General features: G+C 55.1%; 1 protein-coding gene and 3 pseudogenes across 6 annotated transcripts in view; all 4 read left to right on the forward strand.

Moving 5' to 3' along the window:
* DNAH10 (dynein axonemal heavy chain 10) overlaps positions 1-22,500 on the forward strand; it is a 494,970-nt gene that overhangs the window by 92,441 nt on the left and 380,029 nt on the right. For 5 of the 6 annotated variants that reach the window (XM_085898117.1, XM_085898134.1, XM_085898126.1 and 2 more), the window contains exon 8: positions 8,929-9,119. In XM_085898117.1, the coding sequence (XP_085754243.1) occupies positions 8,929-9,119 (191 nt within the window). Of the gene's footprint in view, positions 1-471; positions 752-8,928; positions 9,120-22,500 lie in introns of those variants that run through there. The other variant, XM_085898143.1, reaches the window with a different exon arrangement.
* LOC147035427 (18S ribosomal RNA) lies at positions 12,936-14,909 on the forward strand (annotated as a pseudogene).
* Positions 15,345-15,489, forward strand: LOC147035428 (5.8S ribosomal RNA; annotated as a pseudogene).
* Positions 15,997-22,500, forward strand: part of LOC147035429 (28S ribosomal RNA) — a 7,237-nt pseudogene continuing 733 nt past the window's right edge.

Below are 22,500 nucleotides of genomic sequence, written 5' to 3' on the forward strand. Positions count from 1 at the left end.
CGAAACTAAAGAGGAGCACACACAAGTAGAGTTGGGAGGGGACATTGGGGTTGAGCTTGGGGAATGTGTCGAAACCCAATGCAAGGGTCAGATTAACCTCCCATAGTAACGAGGGGAGATGGCATGCTCCCTCGAGACAGGCCGTGATGAGGTGAGTCCGGGAAGGCCGTACGAGGTCGAGCGGGTGCATGGTGCGAATGAGCACATTCCGAGCTTGGGGGGTATAGAAACCCCGGGATCTTTTGGGCTAACACACGACCCTGATGTGAATGTCCCAGAGTGTGTGTTAGAATGTGCGAGTGGTGCAAATGATATGGAATGTATGAGTGCATGTGTGGAAATCGAACACGGACCGACCCAGACGGGAGACGTGGGCCGTGTAACGGACGGAGTTATTTTGGAAACCGCGCCGGCTCCGCGGGACGCTGCATGCAAGGTCCGTTCCGTATCTTGCGAACGGCCCAGGCGCGCACGACTCCGTGATCAGGAGCTGGTGTTGAAACGTCCCGTGATTGGTACGAAACCACCACGTGGACGGCTAAAATGGCAGCAATGGTGTGAATTTGGAAAGCACGTGTCCCCATGTGAACACGTGCGCATCGGCTGACGTGCTGTAGGCCACGAGTGCTGTTCGCGGGATGCGCGAAGCGAGTCCTGATGGCGACACAGCCGGTTCCGTCTGCGTGGCAAGCTTCGCAGAGCGGTTCGTGTGTGAGTGACGTAACCGGGAATCATGCAGCACGAAGGCCAGGTGAGAAACGCACGGCTCACATGGTGCATGACTCGGAAGCGGACGTGTAATGCGATCGACGGGGCGACGTTACGCTTCCAATTATCACCCGAAGGGAAGGGACGAGCGAACTGTAAACCGCCGCTCTGGCGGTGCAAGGCCTACCGAGCCTTTGCACGGGTACCCGATCCCCAGCCAGGATGTAGCGAACATCCTCGTCTTGGGCAAAGGAGAAATTGTTAGGGGAGGGTTTAGCGATAGATAGACCGGCCTCATCGGGGTAAGAGCAGTCCTCCATGGGGCCTGGTAAAATCAGTCAGAGAAATTTAAGTTAGAATTTAGAATGGATTGGAGACATGGACAGACATGGAACAGAAGTGGGGACGTAGATTAGCTCCGTAGAGTTAAATGGAACGTGCTTTAGAGTAAGGGATGATGGGGAGCACTAATTAGTTAGGGGGACGTAGTTGTTCGAGTGTGTTGAATTATAAAGAGAAGAACATGATGAGTGAATGTGCGTCAGCGGGCCCGAGTGTGAATGTGGAATGCATGGTGCGAACGAATGATTGGGGGGAGTAGTGAATCCCACCCAAGGGAACCCGGGGTTAGTGTAACGTTAGTTCGCGGGTTAGCTAAATTAACCAAACGGATGTCGTTTTGTTGTTGGTGTGAACGAAGGCACGAGACCTTTTTGAAGGGTGCAGGAGTCTATTGACCAGCTGGGAGTGTGGCTGGTGAAAGGTGCACACTGAGTAGAGGGCTCCCTGGGCACCGGAGTAGTCGGCCAGAGTAGACCATGGGTCCAAGGGACCGAGTTAGTGTGATGGGCACGGGGAGCCCACGGAAACGGGACCCGGAGCACCAAAATGCCACGTGGGCATCGACGGGGAAGATGCCAGGAAGGGCATCGACAGGGAAGATGCCAGGAAGGGCATCCCTCACGTTCATAAGGAGCAGGTAGGCTCGGAGACAGCCTCAGCGACCTGGGGGTGCCATAGTTGGATAATCGGCAGAGGGTAGTTCCTGCCAAGTGAGCCACGTTGCCCAGCCACAAAACCGTGCGAGGGCATGGATGAAAATTTGAGGGCATGGCCAAATTTGTGAGGACACCAACACAGGTGATGGGAATCTTGGTTGGTAGAACCAATAGATTAAGTGGGAGGTGTTTGTTGAAAGCCCCGGGGTAGTTTAAGAGTTATTAAATGTTAGGGTAGATAGGGAGATGTACCTCTCCGCACCATCCATCCCTTCGCTGGTCGTAGGCCGCTGGACTCACCTTGAAAATGCTGAAATCTGAGGGAGTTGTTCTGAAGCTGCATTGGGCCTCAAGACAGAATCACTAGTCTCTTCCTCAGTCCCCTCAGAAAGGATCTTAGGGATTGAGGATAGACGGTCAGGACAGGTTAGCCGAATAAAGACGATAAGGGGGCTAGGGACATACGTAATTATAAAAGAGATAAAAATATGAGTCTAAATTTATTTGTTGTTTTGTTGTTGCAAACTAATGGGGTGGGTATGGACAAGGACAGGCATTGGCGATAGGTTGGGGGGAGACCGTAGGGTAGGTCCAAGCCCGTTTTCAGACCGGCCAGCGCCACCGCACTCCCTCCACAACCTCAGGAGACCAGACCGAGGCCGGCCAGCTTCGTGTGCCGACCTCCTCTTGTACTGCATCTTACCTGGTCTGCGTTTGCCATGCCATGCTTTGCCTGCCTTTGCCTTATCTCCATACCTGCCCATGCCTTTGTTTGCATTGTCATCCTCTCTCGCCATGTGCTTCAGGACCATCTCTGAAAGTGTTTTGCAAGGACTGCCCTGCAGGCAGCCGCATTACCGGGGACTGCATTTTAGCAGCCCGGATATCTCCTTGTTGTTGCATGAAGGCCAGTTCAAATGGACCAGGGACTGCACTGACCAGCCCGGAGATCTTGTTGCATAAAGGCCAGTTCAAATGGTCTGTGAGACGGCGTATGGCCTGCCGTGTTAGGGTGAGTTGCCTCCAGCAGCCAGGAAGGAAAAAAAAAAAAGAAGAATTCAACGACAATCAAGGGACTTTTGAAAGCCCTAAAGACGTCTGATCATCAAAGCCTGCTGTGCACTCACCCACAAATGTTAACTTTGCTGTGTTTTCTCTACTCAAATCATAGGTCCTGGGCCATGGGTAGTGAAAATATTAGGACTGTACGTGATTTTAACCCACCTGTTGTTTGTTTCGTGCCGGCAATGCAGTTAAGTTGTCCGAGTGAGTCTGCTAGTTTAGTTACGCAACACACTAGGTTATTTATTTTTGGAACATGTATTCCAAATGTCACACTCAGGGATCCGTAGATAAAACGTACTTGGGGAAAACCTACACCTGCATGCCACACAAGAATTAACGGCTCAGGTCGAGTCTAAAAAAGGGGGGGGTGTAGTGTTACAGATCTGGAAACCATTTGCATTCAACATACAGATGTACCAAAAGTCAGTTATGTCGTTAAGTATGTGTGGATTCAGATCCCCTTCCTTTTGTCTGGTGGGAGAATCAAAGGCGTGCGTTGCGGTTTCTTTAAGTTAGGTTATTACATCTAATAAACCATCCCATCTGCATGACCCCTTCGGCCTATCACACCCCATCACCACCCACTGGCTGCTTGTACCTTGACTTGCCGAGAGGGGATCTCGCGGTTCCTGTTCTCTGCTCCCACGAGCGTTGTAACTCTTGTACGATGACCATCGCGGCGCTCACACTGTTACTCGGCGAGAGCGAAGCCACGTTGAGGAGTAATTGGGGTCTCCTGGCAGGGGCCAAGGCCCCGCCCCGGAAAGGTGGGTCGGAGGACCCTGTCCAATCAGAGGCGGACAGCGAGGTGCGTTTTCGCCAAGGGCAATACATTTCCGAGACTCTCTGTAAAAGGGTCCGGTCGCGTTTGCTTTCATGGTGGCTGTAACGGGTCGTGTTTGCTTTCACGGTGGCTGTAAGCAGTCAGTTTTGTTTCACGGTGGCTCTACAGGGTTCTGGAGTTTCACGGTAGCTGCTATGAGGAGTTTTAAGGAAGGACAGAGCGACCCTGACCTCCCTCCGTGGACCCCGATTGTTCACCACCCGAGCTCCGCCACGAACCACGAGTCCCTACTTGCGAATGGGGACTGGACCAACGACTTTTGTCAGTTGCCGCATCACGGAGCACACCCTTCCTCCGACGGTCAGGTACACCACCGAACTCTGACCCCCAGCTTGTCTCTCTCCATGGCTGCGAGGGTTCAATAAAGACTCTGGGTTTCTTTTCATTTTGTGTGTGTGTGTGTGTGTGTGTGTGTGTGTGTGTGTGTGTGTGTGTGTGTGTGTGTGTGTGTGTGTGTGTGTGTGTGTGTGTGTGTGTGTGTGTGTGTGTGTGTGTGTGTGTGTGTGTGTCTGCGTGTGGGTCCGTCTTGTAAGTAGATCTGAATAAGTGTTTTTGCTCATTGTAAATATTTCTTCTTGCATATTCGCGTTAAGTCTTGCCTTTGTTTTTTTATTGTAAATAAACATGTGTAGAAATATTCCCAGTCCGTTTCTGTCCCTTCTTGAATTGGTCCAGCATGGTTCGGATCTGAGTTTAGGTGGGGTTTTATCCCCGATAATCCGTTCATTCCAGCCGGCACGGCTTTGGCAGTTTCCACTCGGCTGCACCCGAACCGGAGTTGGTAGTCGGTCGTTGGAACGCTACCGCAGTCGGTCGAGTGACCCGGTTCGAGCAAGACGTGCCGAGGGCGTGGTTTCCCCGGTAGTCGAAATCGCGTAGTTAATTAGGTAAATTTGTTATCAACAAATAGACCCTACGTTACGCGGTTGAGATATTGGTGACCACAGTCGGTGAAAGTTAAACGACCCGCCAGCTCGCGGAGTTATCCGAACGACGGCCTACAATTCTGGTGAGTTTGGTGGGAGACGACGCAAGCTTTCCCCACCTTGTCGTGTTCTCGCCACCGACCCCCGGCCCACAACAATATGTATATATATATATATATATATATATATATATATATGTATGTATGTATGTATGTATATATATTTGTTGCGGACCAGGGGTCGGGGGAGAGAATACCACAAGGGCAGGCGGTGGGGGGGGGGGGGGAGAAGCTATTTTGGGTTCCCACCAGACTCTCCAGAATCGCAAGCCGTCGCACATGGATAACTCCATGATGCGGCGGGTCGCTAATCAACCATGAACGTCAATAACTCAACCACGTGACTTAGGGTCCTCCGTCTACTGGATCCAGGTAACTGAATGGTCACGTGATCTAATAACCGGGGGACAGGCCCTCGGTACACCTTGTTCAAACCGTATCACCTACCTTATCACATCAGATGCAGCCGAGTGTAACTGCCAAAGACGTACCGGCTAGAAAAAACAGATCGTTGGGGGATAACGTCCCAGCTAAGCAAGAATACGAACCATGCTGGACCAATGAAGGAAAAGATGAAAATGTGCTGGGAACATTTCTATACAAAGCATTCATTTACAATTGGTGAGGAAAGGTATGTGGCACAGTGGGAGGGGTTTATTATTTTGTACAGCAGGGATAGCAAGGAATTTGTGGGGTGCGTCAAAAGGCAAGCAATTTACAAAAGCTGACGCAGAGCAGACTTATTCTGATATATCTTCCACAATCTTAATTTATGCTACAACAGGCACCATCCGATACACACACACCAAACCCGATGAAGATTAGATAGCCAGAAGGAAGGAGAGCAGATGAGGACTAACAGCCTTGCAATACCTGGCGCGGTCGATCGACCACGCAACCCAGTAAGCTTTGGGGAAGCTCCACTTGAGCGATCCCACCTTAAGAGTCAGCGCATTATCTCTTGCCTGATCACTTTGCCGGGGCTCATGGAAATGCGTGCTCCACACTGGTCCAGAAGAACGTTTGTCACACTCCAACCTCGAGTGCAGATGCAGCGACAGGCAGACAACGAGGTGCAGTGAAGAGAGGGCGGAGCAGAGAGGCGGAGAAGTGGGCATGGCAAACAGGCAGATACTGTGCGAGGGAGGAGAGAGAGCGCGGACGGCTTCGCGATCCACCTTTTATAAGCCCCGGGCGAAGGATGGGATGACTAGCCTCCTTCAGGAACAAGGGGGAGGGAATATGCCCCCTTGAAGCGGATCGCGACGAGGTGAGTCCGGTCGTGCCGAACGAGGTAGAGCGGGCGAGTACTGTGAACGGATACACGTGGAGCTTGGGAGGTATGGAGGCCCCGGGAGCGCTTGTGGTGTTGCGAATTCCTAGCGTGATTGTCCCGGTGTGTGTGTGTTTATGAGTGTGGCGAAATGTGTGGTGAAATGGCGTGCGTGGGTAAAAAGCAGTGTGTGAGAGAAACCGTGTGTGTGAGAGAAACCGCGTATGCGAGAGAAACCGCGTGTGTGAGAGCGCGGTATGATAGGGAGATGGCGGTTGGTATGCGAGGAAACGCAACCGCGTGTCCGAGTGTCATGGCAAGATGTGTAAGCGTCATGGCACGCGGAAGTGCGTCCGTTGGTGCCGTCTTTGTCGCCATTCAGACGAGGGACAGGGGCCGTGTAGCGGCCGTAGCCGTTTCGAGGACCATGCCGGATTCGCACAGCAGCGCGCGCAGGGTCCGTGCTGTGCTTCGCACGAGGCCACCGCGTGCGCGCCTGCGCAAGTGAGATCCGGTCCGGAAACGCCCGTGGTGGATGCAAGCCGATCCCGCGGACGGACAGAAGGTAGGCTGGAGAGTGTGAATTTGGATCGGACGGGTTCTCCAGGCAAGCGTGTGTGCAAAGCTCCGTGTGGCCTGCGTCGCACATTCTGTTCGTAGAGCGTGCGAACAAAAAGCCTCCCCGATGCGTTACGCGTGCCCTGGCTTGCACGAGAAATCGGGCAGTTTTGGGGTGCGAGTGCCGTCATCGGGGATTCCGCGGTGCGGGTTACGGATGAGCAGAGCACATGTGCTCGCGTGGGGAACCCCTCGAAATGCGAGGCTTGCTTGGGATGCGCAGGGCGACGTCGTGGCTGCACGCATGGTTGGAATCCGGCAGGAGGGGAATCCCTGCTGGATGTTACCGTCCGAGAAGGGACGAGGAGCGTGAAGCGCGAACAGCTGCCATGACGTCACGGGAAAGGAGCGCAGGTTGTGAGTTGCCGCGCTGGTGCGCATAAAAAAAAGAGAGAAAAGCAAGCCTCGCCACTTTGGGTAAACAGGATTCCTGGGCAGGGGGTGGGATACCCCCTTGCTTAGGGCACAGGAAAACAACTAGTGAGGGGGAAGGGTTAGTCATAGTTAGACCAGCCTCATGGGGCAGGCACAAGTCCTCATGGAGCCCGTGGAATGGTTAGTAAGTGGGAATTTTAGGATAGATTTAGAGTATGGGATTTTTGGATTTGGGAGACAGTGACAGATTTGAATGAGTAGTGGGGACGTAGCTCGCTACGTCGTGTTAAAAGGATGTGCTACTAGTTAACGGATGACGAGGGAGCATGAGTTAGATGAGGAATTCCAGTAAAGAAGAATGGCAGTGTTCAGCAATGTGATGCGAGTTGAGAAACAAACATGTTGTGTCAGTGAGGGCCAGCGGGTCTGAGTGTGTATGGAGTGAATGTGGTATGCTGTCCTGGACTCGTACGGGACGCACGCCGAGCCGCGGGTGCAAAGTGTGGCCTTTTCGAGGAGAATTCGGATCAGGAATGATACACGCCCACTTCTGATCCATCCAATCGGCAAGCGCGGGGCGGTTTGGCCCCGCCTCCAGGCGCGTCGGAGTAGAATCGGGATATGCAAATTCGAGGATCAGGGGAGACTCACGCCCCTTTTTATCCGTCCAATGGGCGAGCGTGGCTCCACCCCCGAGCTCGTTCTGATCCAGAAATTTGCATATGGGTTCTCCTGCCGGACTATAAAGCGCCGAGCGCGGGGCGAGTCAGGCGAGTTTGAGAAGAGTCAAGTCGGGTCTGGAGGAGAGTCAGTCTGTCGGAGGTCGGAGTCTGTCGGGGTTTGGAGTCTGTCGGGGAGCTGCAGAGAGAGGAAGCCTGGAGCCTGGAGCGCGCTCGAGGTGATTTGCTGCAGTCTGCTGAGGAGAATTGCGGAGGGGACCGGATAGCTCGGGTTCGAGGCAAGGAAGACGGCGGTCGGCGACGAGCTCGCAGTGGAGTCGCTCGTCACGGGACCCAAGCAAGCCAGCTATCCTCTTTCCCCAGAGCATCACCAATTCCCCCTTTTTTTTCCCCCCGCGCTGAGATAGTGCGAAAAGGGGGCCCCGTTCCCACCCCACTCCAAGCAGTGCCAACGAAACCCGCGGAGGAGCGCGGAGTCGGGGCACCGCCGCGCCGCCACATTTGCAGCTCATCACAAGACACAGGTAGGATCCACCCGTTCTCGCGGCCCACAGGCCCCGTCTGTCCCCTTGTCTTTGAGGGTGGCCCTTTTCTTTTGCTTTTGAGTAAATGTGTTGTCGGCGCCGTCTGCAAAGTAAAACTGTGTAAGTGTTGTCGTGTGCACGCGTAGTCGGTAGTGGATCTGCATTGTTGTGTTTCTTTTGTTAGATCTGCTTTTGGTGCATAATTGTTGTAATTGTATATGTGTGCTCTCCGTGTGCCGCGGAATAAATGTGCATTATGTTGAACTGTTTTTCCCGTTTCGCTTCGTCTTTTCTTTAATTGAATCTCCATCTTACTTCACGTAAAGGGTTGGTGGTGGGCTTAATACGTCCGATAATTAATCGGAACCGTCGAGGCTGACGATAACACCGCTCGGTTATCCCGCTAGTACGGAACGGGTCGCTTAAGTGGCCCGTGTCTGGAGTCGACCTGCGGCGAGGTGCGATCGCCCGGTCTACCCTCCGCGTGTTACTTAGGTAGGTCGAGTTTGGCGAACAACCCTATCCCACGCGGGGGGCCGATTGGCACGATCGTGGTGAGGCCGAAAGGCCCACCCGTGACTCGTTCCCGGCGTTAGTCCGAGAGGGTCATGACAGAATTGTCCGTCCGGTGGGCGACGTGCCGCGATTCGAGTTACGTGGCCGCTCGCACGCCGGCGGGCGCGAATTCGCAACAATATATATATATATATATATATATATATATATATATATATATATATATATATATATATATATATATATATATATATATATATATATATATATATATATATATACTCATAATACTACAAAATAACCACAATCTCTTCATTTACTAGTTATTTTTTCTCACCTCAGAATCTCACTCACGGCACAACATTTAAGGATGTGCGAGATGTGTTGCTGCCATTAATGAACTGCGTGAGGATGGTGTGGGTGATCTCACATTATTACAACCATGATGAGCATTTGGTGTCACTGATGCAGCACATCGCATGGCAGATTTGTGAGCGGGTTTCCTCTACCTTGGAACCTACCAAGCTCTTTCGGTGAGTGAACTATCTCCAATAGTTGTGATTAATGCTGAATGTACCCTGGGCATAACGACGTGCTTTTTACATGAAGTGATGGCAGGTCATCTCTTAAATTGTCTGGTCAAGGACACGTTGAGTGCTTGAGACATACATTCAACATCTATCTCTAAAGCTTCAACTCGAGCGCCCCATCAATCTGTCTCGGGAGCCGACATCTATCTTAAGAGCCACCAGCAAACTCAAACACCAAAGCTCTTACACTTTCAAACCCTGAAACTCTATAACTCTAACTTTCAAACTCTACAAGCTACAAAACTCGAGCACTCCAATTCTAACCCCACCCAAACTACAGCCACAAATCTCTTTCTTTATTAACCTCCGCCATCTTCGAAGATGGATGGAGGTTACTGTTTTCACCCCTTTCTGTTTGTTTGTTTGTTCGTTATCTTGCCAAAACGAAGTTTTTGCAAGATATGTTAGTCAGCTTGTATGTTTTATTTATTTATTTTTTGTTTGTCTGTAATCACGTATAAAAAAATTCTGCAGAGCACAGTTATCATTGGAAATTTTTGTAACTTCGCATATCAGAGGCCTATAGAGGTCCCTTTCAGCGCACAAAATTTTGAAGGTCAAGGTCACTTTGTCGCAAATCAGGGGAGTCGACGAAACCCTTATTTTTTGAGTAATTTTGATCGGATCGTCTTCAAACTTCATGGGAATATAGTTCATGGTCTGGCGCTCAGCTGATTAATTTTTGGCGGCGATTGGCCTTGACCTTCATGGTTAGCGCCGAAGGTCAAACATATTTGACCCCAAGGTCAAATTTTCAAGTTTTAGGAACCATATCATGTAGTACCTCAAATTGAACACCTCGATGAGTGCTTTCTAGATATGTCAAGCTTGAGACATTATGACGTCATTTGGTGACGTTATGAGGCAAAAGCATATTTTTCATGGTTACTCTGGAGAACGATTCTCATCAGAATCTCTCGTAGGCAGATATTCCTCAAGGAGTCGCTCCTGGTGGATAGCAGCTCTGTTCACCTCATTGTGACCTTAAAGAAGTCACACGTGGTCACTTTTTGGCAAGATGCGGGTCACCCTAAGGGTGACATTGGTTTCTCCTTTCGAAATCTAAAGATTTCTTTAGTATATTGATGCCTTCCGTTTCTGTTTGTTTGTTTGTTACTTACGAAATCTAAAGATTTCGTAAGTCTATTGATGCCTTCCGTTTCTGTTTGTTTGTTTGTTTGTTTGTAGGCACGATAACTCGAGAACGGAAGAATCTACCAATGTCAAATTACACCATGTGATTCAGGAGGCTGATGGCTAGTGCTGATTAGATTTTGGTCAAAATCGGTCAAAGGTCAAGGTCACAGTGAGGTCAAACATCCAAAAAATGATAACTCGAGAACGGAAGAAGCTTCCAATGTCAAATTACATCACGTGATTCAGGAGGGTGGTGGCTAGCGCTGATTAGATTTTGGTCAAAATCGGTCAAAGGTCAGGGTCACAGTGAGGTCAAACATCCAAAACATTCGATTTTTGATGGTTTGGTGCAGAATCATCGTAGAAACCTCTGGTTTGTGTCGCGACCTTCTCAAGAGACAGCTTTTATTAGACAAGGTCAGAGGTCAAGTTGATGATTTCGTAAGTACCAGTCTATGACTGCTTGTTTGTTTGTTTGTTTGTTTGTTTGTTTGTTTGTAGGCACGATAACTCGAGAACGGAAGAAGCTACCAATGTCAAATTACACCACGTGATTCAGGAGGGTGATGGCTAGTGCTGATTAGATTTTGGTCAAAATCAGTCAAAGGTCAAGGTCACAGTGAGGTCAAACATAATTCCGTAAATTCACGTGGAGAAATGGAGTATTTTTGCTTCGCTCGACGTCACAAGTTCATTTTAACTTCAATTTTAATTTTGTCTTCGGTTTTTGCGATCGCTTCGGACGCTTAAAACTCGGTTGTCGAAATTCTGGTAAAAATCAGATGTTTTGGAGACGTTTTAAGATTGTATAAAAAATATTTCACTTGACGCGTCACGGGTCGTCCCATGATGCATTGCGCTCGAGCAGACGCGTCGTTGAGTTACGTTAAGGTATAATTGCGTGGAGAAATGGAGATTTTTGCTTCGCTCGACGTTACGATTTTTGATGGTTTGATACAGAATCATCGTAGAAACTTCTGGTTTGCGTCGCTACCTTCTCGAGAGACAGCTTTTATTAGACAAGGTCAGAGGTCAAGTTGACGATTTCGTAAGTACCAGTCTATGACTGCTTGTTTGTTTGTTTGTAGGCACGATAACTCGAGAACGGAAGAAGCTACCAATGTCAAATTACACCACGTGATTCAGGAGGGTGATGGCTAGTGCTGATTAGATTTTTGTCAATATCGGTCAAAGGTCAAGGTCACAGTGAGGTCAAAATTCAATTTTTGATGGTTTGGTACAGAATCATGGAAGAAACTTCTGGTTTGCTTCGCTACCTTCTCCAGAGACAGCTTTTATTAGACTAGGTCAGAGGTCAAGTTGACGATTTCGTAAGTACCAGTCAATGACTGCTTGTTTGTTTGTTTGTTTGTAGGCACGATAACTCAAGAACGGAAGAAGATACCAATGTCAAATTACACCATGTGATTCAGGAGGGTGATGGTAAGCGCTGATTAGATTTTGGTCAAAATCGGTCAAAGGTCAAGGTCACAATGAGGTCAAACATAATTCCTAAATTAATGTGGAGAAATGGAGTATTTTTGCTTCACTCGACGTTACGAGTTCGTTTTAACTTCGATTTTAATTTTGTCTTCGGTTTTTGTGAGTTAGGACGCTTAAAACTCGGTTGTCAACATTCTGGTAAAAATCGGATGTTTTGGAGACGTTTTAAGATTGTATAAATAATATTTCACTCGACGCGTCACGGGTCGTCCCATGATGCAGTGCGCTCGAGCAGACGCATCGTTGAGTCGCGTTAAGGTTTTCTGTGTGCGCGCTGACGGTGTTTTCGATAAAGATGGTGTTTAAAAGTCATTTTTTATCCCAATGAAGGTTATCGTCGCATGCCTGACTCGCTGAGTCGTCGCATTATGTAAAGATTGTTGGTGGATGGCCGAATATTACGGTTTTGTGACTTTGTGAATGGATTTGTGGATTTGTGAATGACATTTGTGAATTCCGTGGATTTGGTGGTGCGTCGCCACGTATGATGGACGTGAGCCTAGCGAGGTGGCCGCGACGGTCTTTCGCCCACTTGCGAAGCCGGGCGTGCTGCCCCGGGTCGGACTCGGTGGTGTCTTCAGCCCGGCCGGTTCCGGTGCGTCGGACTGTTTCTTGTTCCGAATCGGCGCCTCCCGGGCACTCGGGTCTGACTCTGTCTGACCGCTTTCCTTCCGCCGAGCGCGCCGGTGTGTGAGGTTGCGGTTGCGACATGGGTTTTCGGCTGGCCGACGTCGTCGACGTTCTGCTGCCGTTAACGCGCCGTCGGAGCGGTGACTCTCTTCCTCTGACCAGTGCAGCGATCGAGAGGCGCGCGAGAGATGCGTACCAAGTACGGAACGAACGTTGTTCGTGGCGTGAGGTTGTCGCCGGGGCGATACGAAGTCCAAGTGCGGGACAAGAGGGACGAGGCGGACGAGCCCTCGGGAGCGATGTCGTGCGAGCGAGAGGGAAACGAATCGGCATGGCACAACACGACACAACGGTGCAACGGTGGCGGGGTTCCGCCGCGGCGCGTGGTCGCGCGGTTCTCCCGGTGCTCCCCGGCCCGGCACGTGCGACGCGCCACGCGGCGCGTGACCGTCGGCGTGCCGTGGTCTTTACGGCGGCTCCTCATGCCGCTCCCTGGTTGATCCTGCCAGCCGCATATGCTTGTCTCAAAGACTAAGCCATGCATGTCTAAGTGTGAACGGAAGGACCCGTTGAGACTGCGAATGGCTCATTAAATCAGTTATGGTCTCTTTGAGCGCTCGGAAGTTACTCGGATAACTGTGGAAATTCTAGAGCTAATACATGCAAACGAGCGCCGGTCCCCACGGGTGAAGGTTCCCTGACGTCGTGGGGAGGCGCGCATTTATCAGCACCAAAAACCGACGCGGTGCCCGCCCACCTTCCCTTCCTTTCCCCTTCGTGGGGTGAGGTCCTTCGGGGGCCCTTCCTTCGGGGAGGGTTCGGGGCTCGGCGTGGGCCCGTCCACGGGATGGTGACTGGATAAACCACGGCAGATCGCTCGGCCTCCGCGCCGGCGATGTTTCATTCGAATGTCTGCCCTATCAACTTTCGATGGCAGGCTTCGCGCTTGCCATGGTGGCTACGCGTGACGGGGAATCAGGGTTAGATTCCGGAGAGGGAGCCTGAGAAACGGCTACCACATCCAAGGAAGGCAGCAGGCGCGCAAATTACCCACTCCCGACACGGTGGGGTAGTGACGAAAAATACCGATGCAGGCCTCGGTCGAGGCGCTGCTATCGGAATGGGTGCACCTTAAACCCATGTGCGAGGATCCATTGGAGGGCAAGTCTGGTGCCAGCAGCCGCGGTAATTCCAGCTCCAACAGCGTAAGCGAACGCTGTTGTAGTTAAAAAGCTCGTATTTGGAAATCACGCCGGGGCTCGTGGGGGGGACGTGCCGTGAGGCGCGCTTCCTGTCCCCGCCCGTCCCCGGCGGCGAGACTGTCGGAGCCCTGCAGACGCTCTTGGATGAGTGTCCGTTGCGGGCCGGAAGCGTTTACCTTGAGGAAACTGGAGTGCTCAGAGTGGTAGAGCCTGTACACCACAGCTGGGAATAATGGAATAGAGCCTCGGTCCTATTTTGTTCGTTTTGCGGGACGGAGGTCATGATTGAGAGGGACTGCCGGGGGCATTCGTACTGCGCCGCGAGAGGTGAAATTCTGGGACCGGCGCAAGACGGACTAAAGCGAAAGCATTTGCCAAGAATGTTTTCCTTAATCAAGAACGAAGGTCGGAGGCTCGAAGGCGATCAGATACCGCCCTAGTTTCGACGGTAAACTATGCCGACCGGCGATCGGGCGGCGTCGAATGGCATGACCCGTCCGGCAGCCATGAGGGAAACCAGGAGTTTCTGGGTTCCGGGGGGAGTATGGTTGCAAAGCTGAAACTTAAAGGAATTGACGGAAGGGCACCACCAGGAGTGGAGCCTGCGGCTCAATTTGACTCAACACGGGAAAGCTCACCTGCGCCGGACACGAGAAGGATTGACAGACTGAGAGCTCTTTCACGATTCTGTGGGTGGTGGTGCATGGCCGTTCTTAGTTGGTGGAGCGATCCGTCTGGTTGATTCCGATAACGAGCGAGACTCCGACACGCTAACTAGTTCCGCGACCCCGGTGTGGCCGGTGGACTAACTTCTTAGAGGGACGAGCGGCTGCAAGCCGTGCGAGATGGAGCAATAACAGGTCTGTGATGCCCTTCGATGTCCGGGGCCGCACGCGCGCTACACTGGACAGGTCAGCGTGTACGTTGCCCTTCGCCGACAGGCTCGGGTAAACTGCTGAGCCCCGTCCGTGATGGGGACTGGGGCTTGAGACAGTGTCCCACGAACGAGGAATTCCCAGTAAGCGCGAGTCATCAGCTCCCGTTGATTAAGTCCCTGCCCTTTGTACACACCGCCCGTCGCTACTACCGATCGGACAGTTTGGTGAGATCCTCGGATCAGCCCCTGCACGGGCCGTCCGTGGCACTCGTTGTCGTCGTGTCGGCTCGTGCCGGTGCGCCGAAAAGATGAGCGAACTTGACTTCTAGAGGAAGTATAAGTCGTAACAAGGTTTCAGTAGGGGAACCTGCGGATGGATCATTATCGGGACGAGCATGGCATAACGGCATCTCGAAGGAAGGCATAATGGCATGGCATGGTATGATCGATGGTCAATGCGAGAGCACGGAGCACCCTCGGTCGAGACTACCAAGGCTGCGGAAGACGCGATCGTCGACGCCGTGTCGGCGATGCGTCGGCGACGATTTTTTTTTCCGTGGATGTGGCTTTGCCGTGGTGTCGAAGAGCGGTCGTCGTCGTCGTCGTCGTCGTCGTCTGCGCTGCTGCACAGCTGCGCGGCGGCGAGGCCTTCTTTTCTTTCTTGCCGCACCGCGGTCGAGGTGATACGCCCGTCGAGACGATTCGTTCGTCGAGGGAAGGCAAAGGCGAGGCCGATGTTGCGATGAAGGTTTGTCCCACCGACGGAAGACGAGGCGCGCAGCTTTGTCGTCGGTGTTTAATGAAGCATCGTCTTGGAACGACTCACAGCGGTGGATCACTCGGCTCGTGCGTCGATGAAAAATGCAGCCAACTGTGAGAACTGGTGTGAATTGCAGGATACACTGATCATCGATACATTGCGGCCCCGGGCTACACACCCGGGGCCACGCCTGTCTGAGGGTCGCTCGATTATCGATCGGGAGCACGGGTGTCCTGGCCTTCCTTCGCGCTTTGCGCTTCGGTGGGCCGGGCCTCGCTACGCGCTTTGCGTGGTTCCTGCGAATGGGAGTTCGAGGCTGCTCGACGGTCACGGCTCTTCGAAATGCAGCACCGTTGTTGTTTTTGCGTTGTTTGGTCGTGCCGTGGCGTGCGTGCAGTCGTCGGTGGCCCTCGAGTGAGTGAGCCTGCTTCGACTTCAACTTCGACTTCGACTTGTTCGGCTTCGACTTCGACTTCGACTTCGACTTGTTCGGCTTCGACTTCGACTTCGACTTCGATTTCGTCGCGCGTGCGTGCACGGCCCCGTGTCGGTGTGGCGACCACGGCGTATAGAGAGAGGGAGAGAGAGCGCAGAGAGCCAGATCCGAGTCTCCGCGTCTCCCGTGTGATTTGCGACGGGGACCGGTGGCTGGACACGGAGAGCGCGTCGCTCTCGTGACGGCGTGCCTCTCCGGGAGCACTTCGATGTTTGCGACCTCAGATCAGACGTGACGACCCGCTTAATTTAAGCATATTACTAAGCGGAGGAAAAGAAACTAACGAGGATTCCCTCAGTAACGGAGAGTGAACAGGGAAAAGCCCAGCGCCGAATCCCCGCCCGCACTACGGGCGTGTGGAGTTGTGGCGTACTGGAGCTCGCACCTCCCGGTATCGCTCGGGGGTCCAAGTCCTTTCGATCGGGGCCTCCTCCATGGACGGTGGCAGGCCGGTGCGATGGCCCCCGACGTGCCGGGGTCGGGTCTCTTTGGAGTCGGGTTGCTTGGGAATGCAGCCTAAAGTGGGTGGTAAACTCCATCCAAGGCTAAATACGTGCACGAGGCCGATAGCCGACAAGTACCGTGAGGGAAAGTTGAAAAGAACTCTGAAGAGAGAGTTCAAGAATTCGTGAAACCGTTGCGAAGTAAACGGGTGGGATCCGCGCGGTCCGCCCGGAGGAGTCAGCCGTGGCGTCGGTCGCCCGTCGTGGGTGTCGCAGTACCCGTCCCGCGCCCGGACGCCGTCGCGTCGACCGTCCCCTCATGGGTCGGGTGCACTTCGACGATCCCGGTCAACGTGTGGGCGGGCCTCGCCCCTCGGCGGACCCGTCCGCCGCCCGGGGCACTTTCTCCGCGTGCGGTGCGCCGCGACCGGTTCCGGAGGCGGCCAGGAGAGCCTGGGTTTTTCGACCGAGAGCTTTGCTATTTGTCGAGGCGCCGTGGCGGGGCCTGCGACCGGTGCTCTCCGCGTCGCGCCTTCGCGCGTCGTCGTGGGTGAGGCACCGGGCCGCGCCCGTCGCGGGGGCCTGGCGAGAGCGTTCGCTCGCCCCGGGACCGAGGGAAACTGGACGGAAAGAAAAGTCTGACGCCGCTCCGCGTGCGAACGTGGTTTCGCGAAAGCGGCCGTGTCTCGCGCGTCCGGGGCGCCTCCGCCGCCCGCCGCTCCGTCGACTGGCGGCGAACTGTTCTCAGTGCGTCGTCGACCGTGGTGCGGAGCTGGGGTGCCGTGCGCCTCCGGCAGGGGCCGTTTCCGCGTCCGCGTGGCCGGCGTGCCGAGGGCTTCGTGCGTCGGTCGGGGGGTTCGGGTCCTCCGGGGCCCGTCCTCTCCCCGTGCGGGTTTCCCGGCCGCGCGCGCGTTCTCCTCGCGCGTGTCGTGTCACGCGTTGGCGGTGCAGTCCCCGGCGCTCGGGGTCTGCGGCGAGGGTCGGAATCCCACCCGACCCTTCTTGAAACACGGACCAAGGAGTCTAACACGTGCGCGAGTCGAAGGGCTCGAAAGAAACCCCGGAGGCGCAATGAAAGTGTGCGGTGCGCGCACGGTCGGGTTAGGGCATCCCGTCCGCTCGGCGGCCGGGTCGGGCGGTGCGGGTGCTGGTGCGAGCGCGGTGCTCCTCGGGTCCGGTGGCTTCATGCCTCCTCTCTCGGTGGGCACCCTCTCGCGTCTCGTCTCGCGCCGTTTCGGCCCGAACCGCTGGCAAGCGGTGAGGGCTCCCCTCGTGCTGGCGCGCGACACCGTCGCTCTCCGTCCGGCGCATGCCGGCGGAGGTGGACGGAGCCACAGCCTACTTGTTGGTACCCGAAAGATGCTGAGCTACGCCCGGGCAGGGCGAAGCCAGGGGAAACCCTGGTGGAGGCCCGCAGCGGTTCTGACGTGCAAATCGATCGTATGACCCGGGCGTAGGGGCGAAAGACCAATCGAACCATCTAGTAGCTGGTTCCCTCCGAAGTTTCCCTCAGGATAGCTGGAGCTCTCGCTGGATGCGCAGTTTTATCCGGTAAAGCGACTGACGAGAGGCATTGGGGCCGAAACGGCTTCAACCTATTCTCAAACTTTGAATGGGTAAGACGCCCGGCTCGCAGCTTCGGAGCCGGGCACGCGTGTCGCGCGCCGTGCGCATGGCGCGTGGGCGAAGAATGCGAGCTGCCCAGTGGGCCACTTTTGGTAAGCAGAACTGGTGCTGCGGGATGAACCGAACGCCGGGTTAAGGCGCCGAACGCGAATGCTCATCGGAGCCCTGGCAAAAGGTGTTGGTTGGTCGAGACAGCAGGGCGGTGGCCATGGAAGTCCGCTAAGGAGTGTGTAACGACTCACCTGCCGAATCAACTGGCCCTGAAAATGGATGGCGCTCGACCGTCGGGCCTATACCCGGCCGTCGCCGACGATGTACCGTTCCTTCGCGCTTGGCACGTCGCCTTCGCGCGGCGCGCACACGAAGTGTGGTCCGTGCGCTACGCCGCGACGAGTAGGAGGGCCGCCGCGGTGGCGCTGAAGCCTTGGGCGTGGGCCCGGGTGGAGCCGCCGCGGGTGCAGATCTTGGTGGTTGTAGCAAATATTCAAACGAGAGACTTTGAAGGCCGAGGTGGAGAAGGGTTCCATGTGAACAGCGCTTGGACATGGGTGAGTCGGTCCTAAGTGACGGGCGAAGGCCTTGCGGACGATGTTGGGCGATGGGCTCCCATCTGCCCCGGTGCGAGCGAAAGGGAATTGGGCTCAGATCCCTGAACCCAGAGTGCGGAGAAAGGTCGGGGGATGGTTCGCGTGCTTGCACTTTGTGCTCGTCGCAGCCGCCCAACGTTGCGGTAACGCAAAGCGCGCCTGGAGACGACGGCGGGGGTGCCGGGAAGAGTTTTCTTTTCTTCGTGAAGGGACGGGCGCCCTGGAATGGGTTTTACCCGAGATAGGGGCCCGCGCCCTGCAGAGCGTCGCAGCTCCTGCGGCGTCCAGCGGGCCCTCGCCACCCCTTGAAAATCCGGGTGCGATGACTGAATCTCGCTCTGGGCCATACCCATATCCGCAGCAGGTCTCCAAGGTGAACAGCCTCTGGTGCGATGGAACAATGTGGGTAAGGGAAGTCGGCAAGCCAGATCCGTAACTTCGGGACAAGGATTGGCTCTGAGGGCTGGGTCGGTCGAGCCGGGGCGCGAAGCGGTGTCCGGGAACGCGCTCGCGGTCGGGCGAGCCTCCGTTTCCCGGGGCCGTGGAGCTCCCGGCCCGTCGTCCGGTCCGCCGGCATCACGCGGCGTGGCGTCGGGTTCTACCGCCGGCGTGGGCGGTGTGTACGGCCGCGCCGTTCGCCGCCGCCGTCCGGGGAGGTGTGTGCGGGGTGCCGGTCGGGGCCGTCCCGCCCCACTCCTCGCCGGGGCGTCTTTTCTCTACCGTTGTCGAGCGCTCCGCGTGGCGCGTGGCGACCCACGTTTTGCGGTCGCGTTTCCGTTGCTTTCTCCACCCCCCTCCTTCGTGGGGGTGCGGGGGGGGGGGTTCGTGGCGGGAGCTCGACAGCGGCGCTCGTCGTCCGCGCGTCCCGTCGGGGGTCAAACGTGCGGCCGCGGAGTGGGCAGCGTCTTGGCGTGGGGCGGGCGAGACGCTTCGGCCGGTGTCGTCGCCGTCCCGGGCGCGGTCGCGTGTCGGTGCGCGCCATCGATCCCCGCCTTCGCACCAGCGGGCCTGTGCCCTCTCGCGGGGCGTCAGGCATCAGGCATCAGGCATCGGGCGTCTTGGGCCGGATCGGCCTGGTGGCGGTCTCGGAGCGTGAGGGACTCTGTTGCGAACGTGAGCCGTTGCCTCCCCGTGGAGCGCTGCGGCGTTCGCGCGGTCTGCCCGGACCCGCCGCGTCCCGCGTCCTCTTCCGAGCCTCCCGAGGTTCGGTCGTTGGGCAAAGGTGCGATGGTGCGAGGCTCGGGTGCGCGCGCGCCTCGGCCCGGCGACCGACAGTCGCCTGAGAACCGGTGCGGACAAGGGGATTCCGACTGTTTAATTAAAACAGAGCATCGCGATGGCCGGTGATCGAGTGTGGACGCGATGTGATTTCTGCCCAGTGCTCTGAATGTCAAAGTGATGAGATTCACCGACGCGCGGGTAAACGGCGGGAGTAACTATGACTCTCTTATGGAGCTGAACGTGGAGAAATCTGCGACTCTAGCGATTACCATCGACGCAAAGGCGAAGCGATACGTAGTGGACACTTCTGAAGTGTTCTACCTCGGGCAGCAAAACCTAAGCGTGCTAGACGCTGCGAGCCAGTTAAAGTATCTGGGTATCCAGTTCCTTCCCCGCGGAGAGGCGCCATCTGATGGCTCCGCCCTCGAGAAGGGGCTGAGGAATTTAAGGCGAGCCCCCATAAAGCCTCAACAGAGAATGTTTATGCTGCGAGACCACCTCGTACCCCAGCTCCAGCACGGCCTAGTCCTGGGAGCAGCCAGAAGAGGGACTCTCCGCAAGTTGGATGTGCAAATGCGCCATCATATTAGACTGTGGCTGAGGTTGCCAAAGGATCCCCCTGTGGAGTACTTTCATGCCCGGTCGGCAGATGGCGGACTGGGCTTGCCCCAGTTCTCAGTAACGATTCCCATCTTGCGTGAGAAAAGGATGCGAGGGCTTGAACAATCGGACAGCCCATACGTAAGGGCTGTCATCAGAACGAAACTGGGTGATGTGGTGAGGAGCCGGAACACGTACAACCTGCATTACGGTGGAGAGCGTCCCAGGTCTATCAAGCAAGCGGACGTTATCACGGCTAAACTTTTGTACCAAGCTGTGGATGGGCGAGGTCTACTGGAAGCGAGCAGAGTACCGGAGCCAAATGATTGGGTTCTCGGTCGATCTAGGCTCCAATCCGGTAGAGCCTTCATCGACTCGGTGAAAGTGAGGGGCAATTTGCTCCCCACCGGATCCAGGTTGAGCCGTGGTAGACGGGGACAGGAAATGAAGGATGGTGTGATGCGGGTTGTCGTGCAAAGGAATCTCTAAATCACATCTCCCAAGCATGTATTCGAACCCATGGTGGAACGGTCCAGCGACATGACGCAGTCTCGCGCTTCGCCTGTGGTCGGCTGCGACAGCGTGGGTTCATGGTTATTGAGGAGCCGAGGATTCCAACACCGGCGGGTATCCGAAAACCACATATTATTGCAGAAAAGAACGGCAAACTGGTGATACTGGATACCCAAATAAAAAGTGATACTCTCAAGTTGTCGGACGAGCATGCCAGAAAAAGGAAGTATTACGACACTCCGGAAGTCCTCGACTGGGTAAGGAACAAGTTTGAAAGTGAAAATGTGCCACTGTCTCTACCATCACTCTGAGTTGGCGCGGAGTCTGGGCGCTGGAATCGGCTACCTTGCTCCGTGAACTTGGTCTCAGTAAAGCCGACCTAAGACTCATCTCTGTGATGGTCGTAGAAAAGACCGCCGTTATGTTCCGATGGTTCAAGCGGTCCGCGCTTACGCGCAACACGCTGCGTCAGTAGAAGGTCCATCTCAATCCGAAATTGTTCCGCGTGATTAAAAGGACGTACGGATTGACACCTGAGTAGTGATATGTCCCATGTTCGATTCTGGTCAAATCGATCGAGTGACCGTTGAAAGGCAGAGTGATCGCTGGGAGGACACACGGTGCGCCTGTGTCAATGCCCTCCATACAGCTGCTGAGGCTGGACTGGCGCGTACTGTAGTGCTGAATGTCTCTAGGGACCGCAGCCGTCGTCACCACAGTCCTCGCGGAAGCATGAGGTGGTCGTGTAAGCGGGGCACGCACCGGGCCACCCAGCGAGCTCTGCGAGCGGAGATTGGAAGGACACACGATGTGCCCGGCGGAGGGGTCGTCTTTCCCCGCCCAGACCGGGATGGTTAGTGGACGACTCCCCATGGGGTACGCATCGGGCCTCCAGGCAATTCTCCGCTTAGTATTGTGTGTCAAGACGGTATGGAGATGGGTGCTGGCGACTCCTTGCCTCTACACCGAGGGGTTTAATGATGAGTCGGCACGAATAGGTGCAAAGTGGCGGTACGAGGATGGACTGACGGAATGTATATGGCGCCTTGAATGTACAGCGGGGGTAATGAGTTATTCTCTTACCCCGAGGAGAAAAAGTAGTATGTGTTCGTGACCTAGACCAGGTTCGCGAACACAGCTATCATAGCCAAATGCCTCGTCATCTAACTAGTGACGCTCATGAATGGATGAACGAGATTCCCACTGTCCCTATCTACTATCCAGCGAAACCACAGCCAAGGGAACGGGCTTGGCGGAATCAGCGGGGAAAGAAGACCCTTTTGAGCTTGACGCTAGCCCGATTCTGTGAAGGGACTTGAGAGGCGTAGAATAAGTGGGAGGCCCACCGGGGCTCGCGTGGTCCGACCCCGTGAGGGGCGCAGGGCGCGCGTTGTCGCCGACGCGGAGCCGCCGGAGAAATACCACTACTCTTACCGTTCCTTTACTAACCCGGTGAGACGGGGAGTGCGGGCCCCCTGGTCGGGGGGTCCCGCGTTTCTGGTGCGAAGCCCAAGGGTCGGTCGGCGCGGCGCGCCTTCCCGTGCCTCGTGTGCGTGTCGCACGCGCTCGCCGGCGAGCGGCTCGGGCGACCCGCTCCGGGAACAGTTCCGGGCGAGGAGTTTGACTGGGGCGGTACGCCTGTCAAATGGTTACGCAGGTGTCCTAAGGCGAGCTCAGGGAGGACGGAAACCTCCCGTAGAGCAGAAGGGTGAAAGCTCGCTTGATCTTG

Source organism: Eptatretus burgeri, chromosome 1, assembly GCF_056783735.1.
Source record: "Eptatretus burgeri isolate ZD-2024b chromosome 1, Ebu_testis_v1, whole genome shotgun sequence".
Taxonomy (NCBI): domain Eukaryota; kingdom Metazoa; phylum Chordata; class Myxini; order Myxiniformes; family Myxinidae; genus Eptatretus; species Eptatretus burgeri.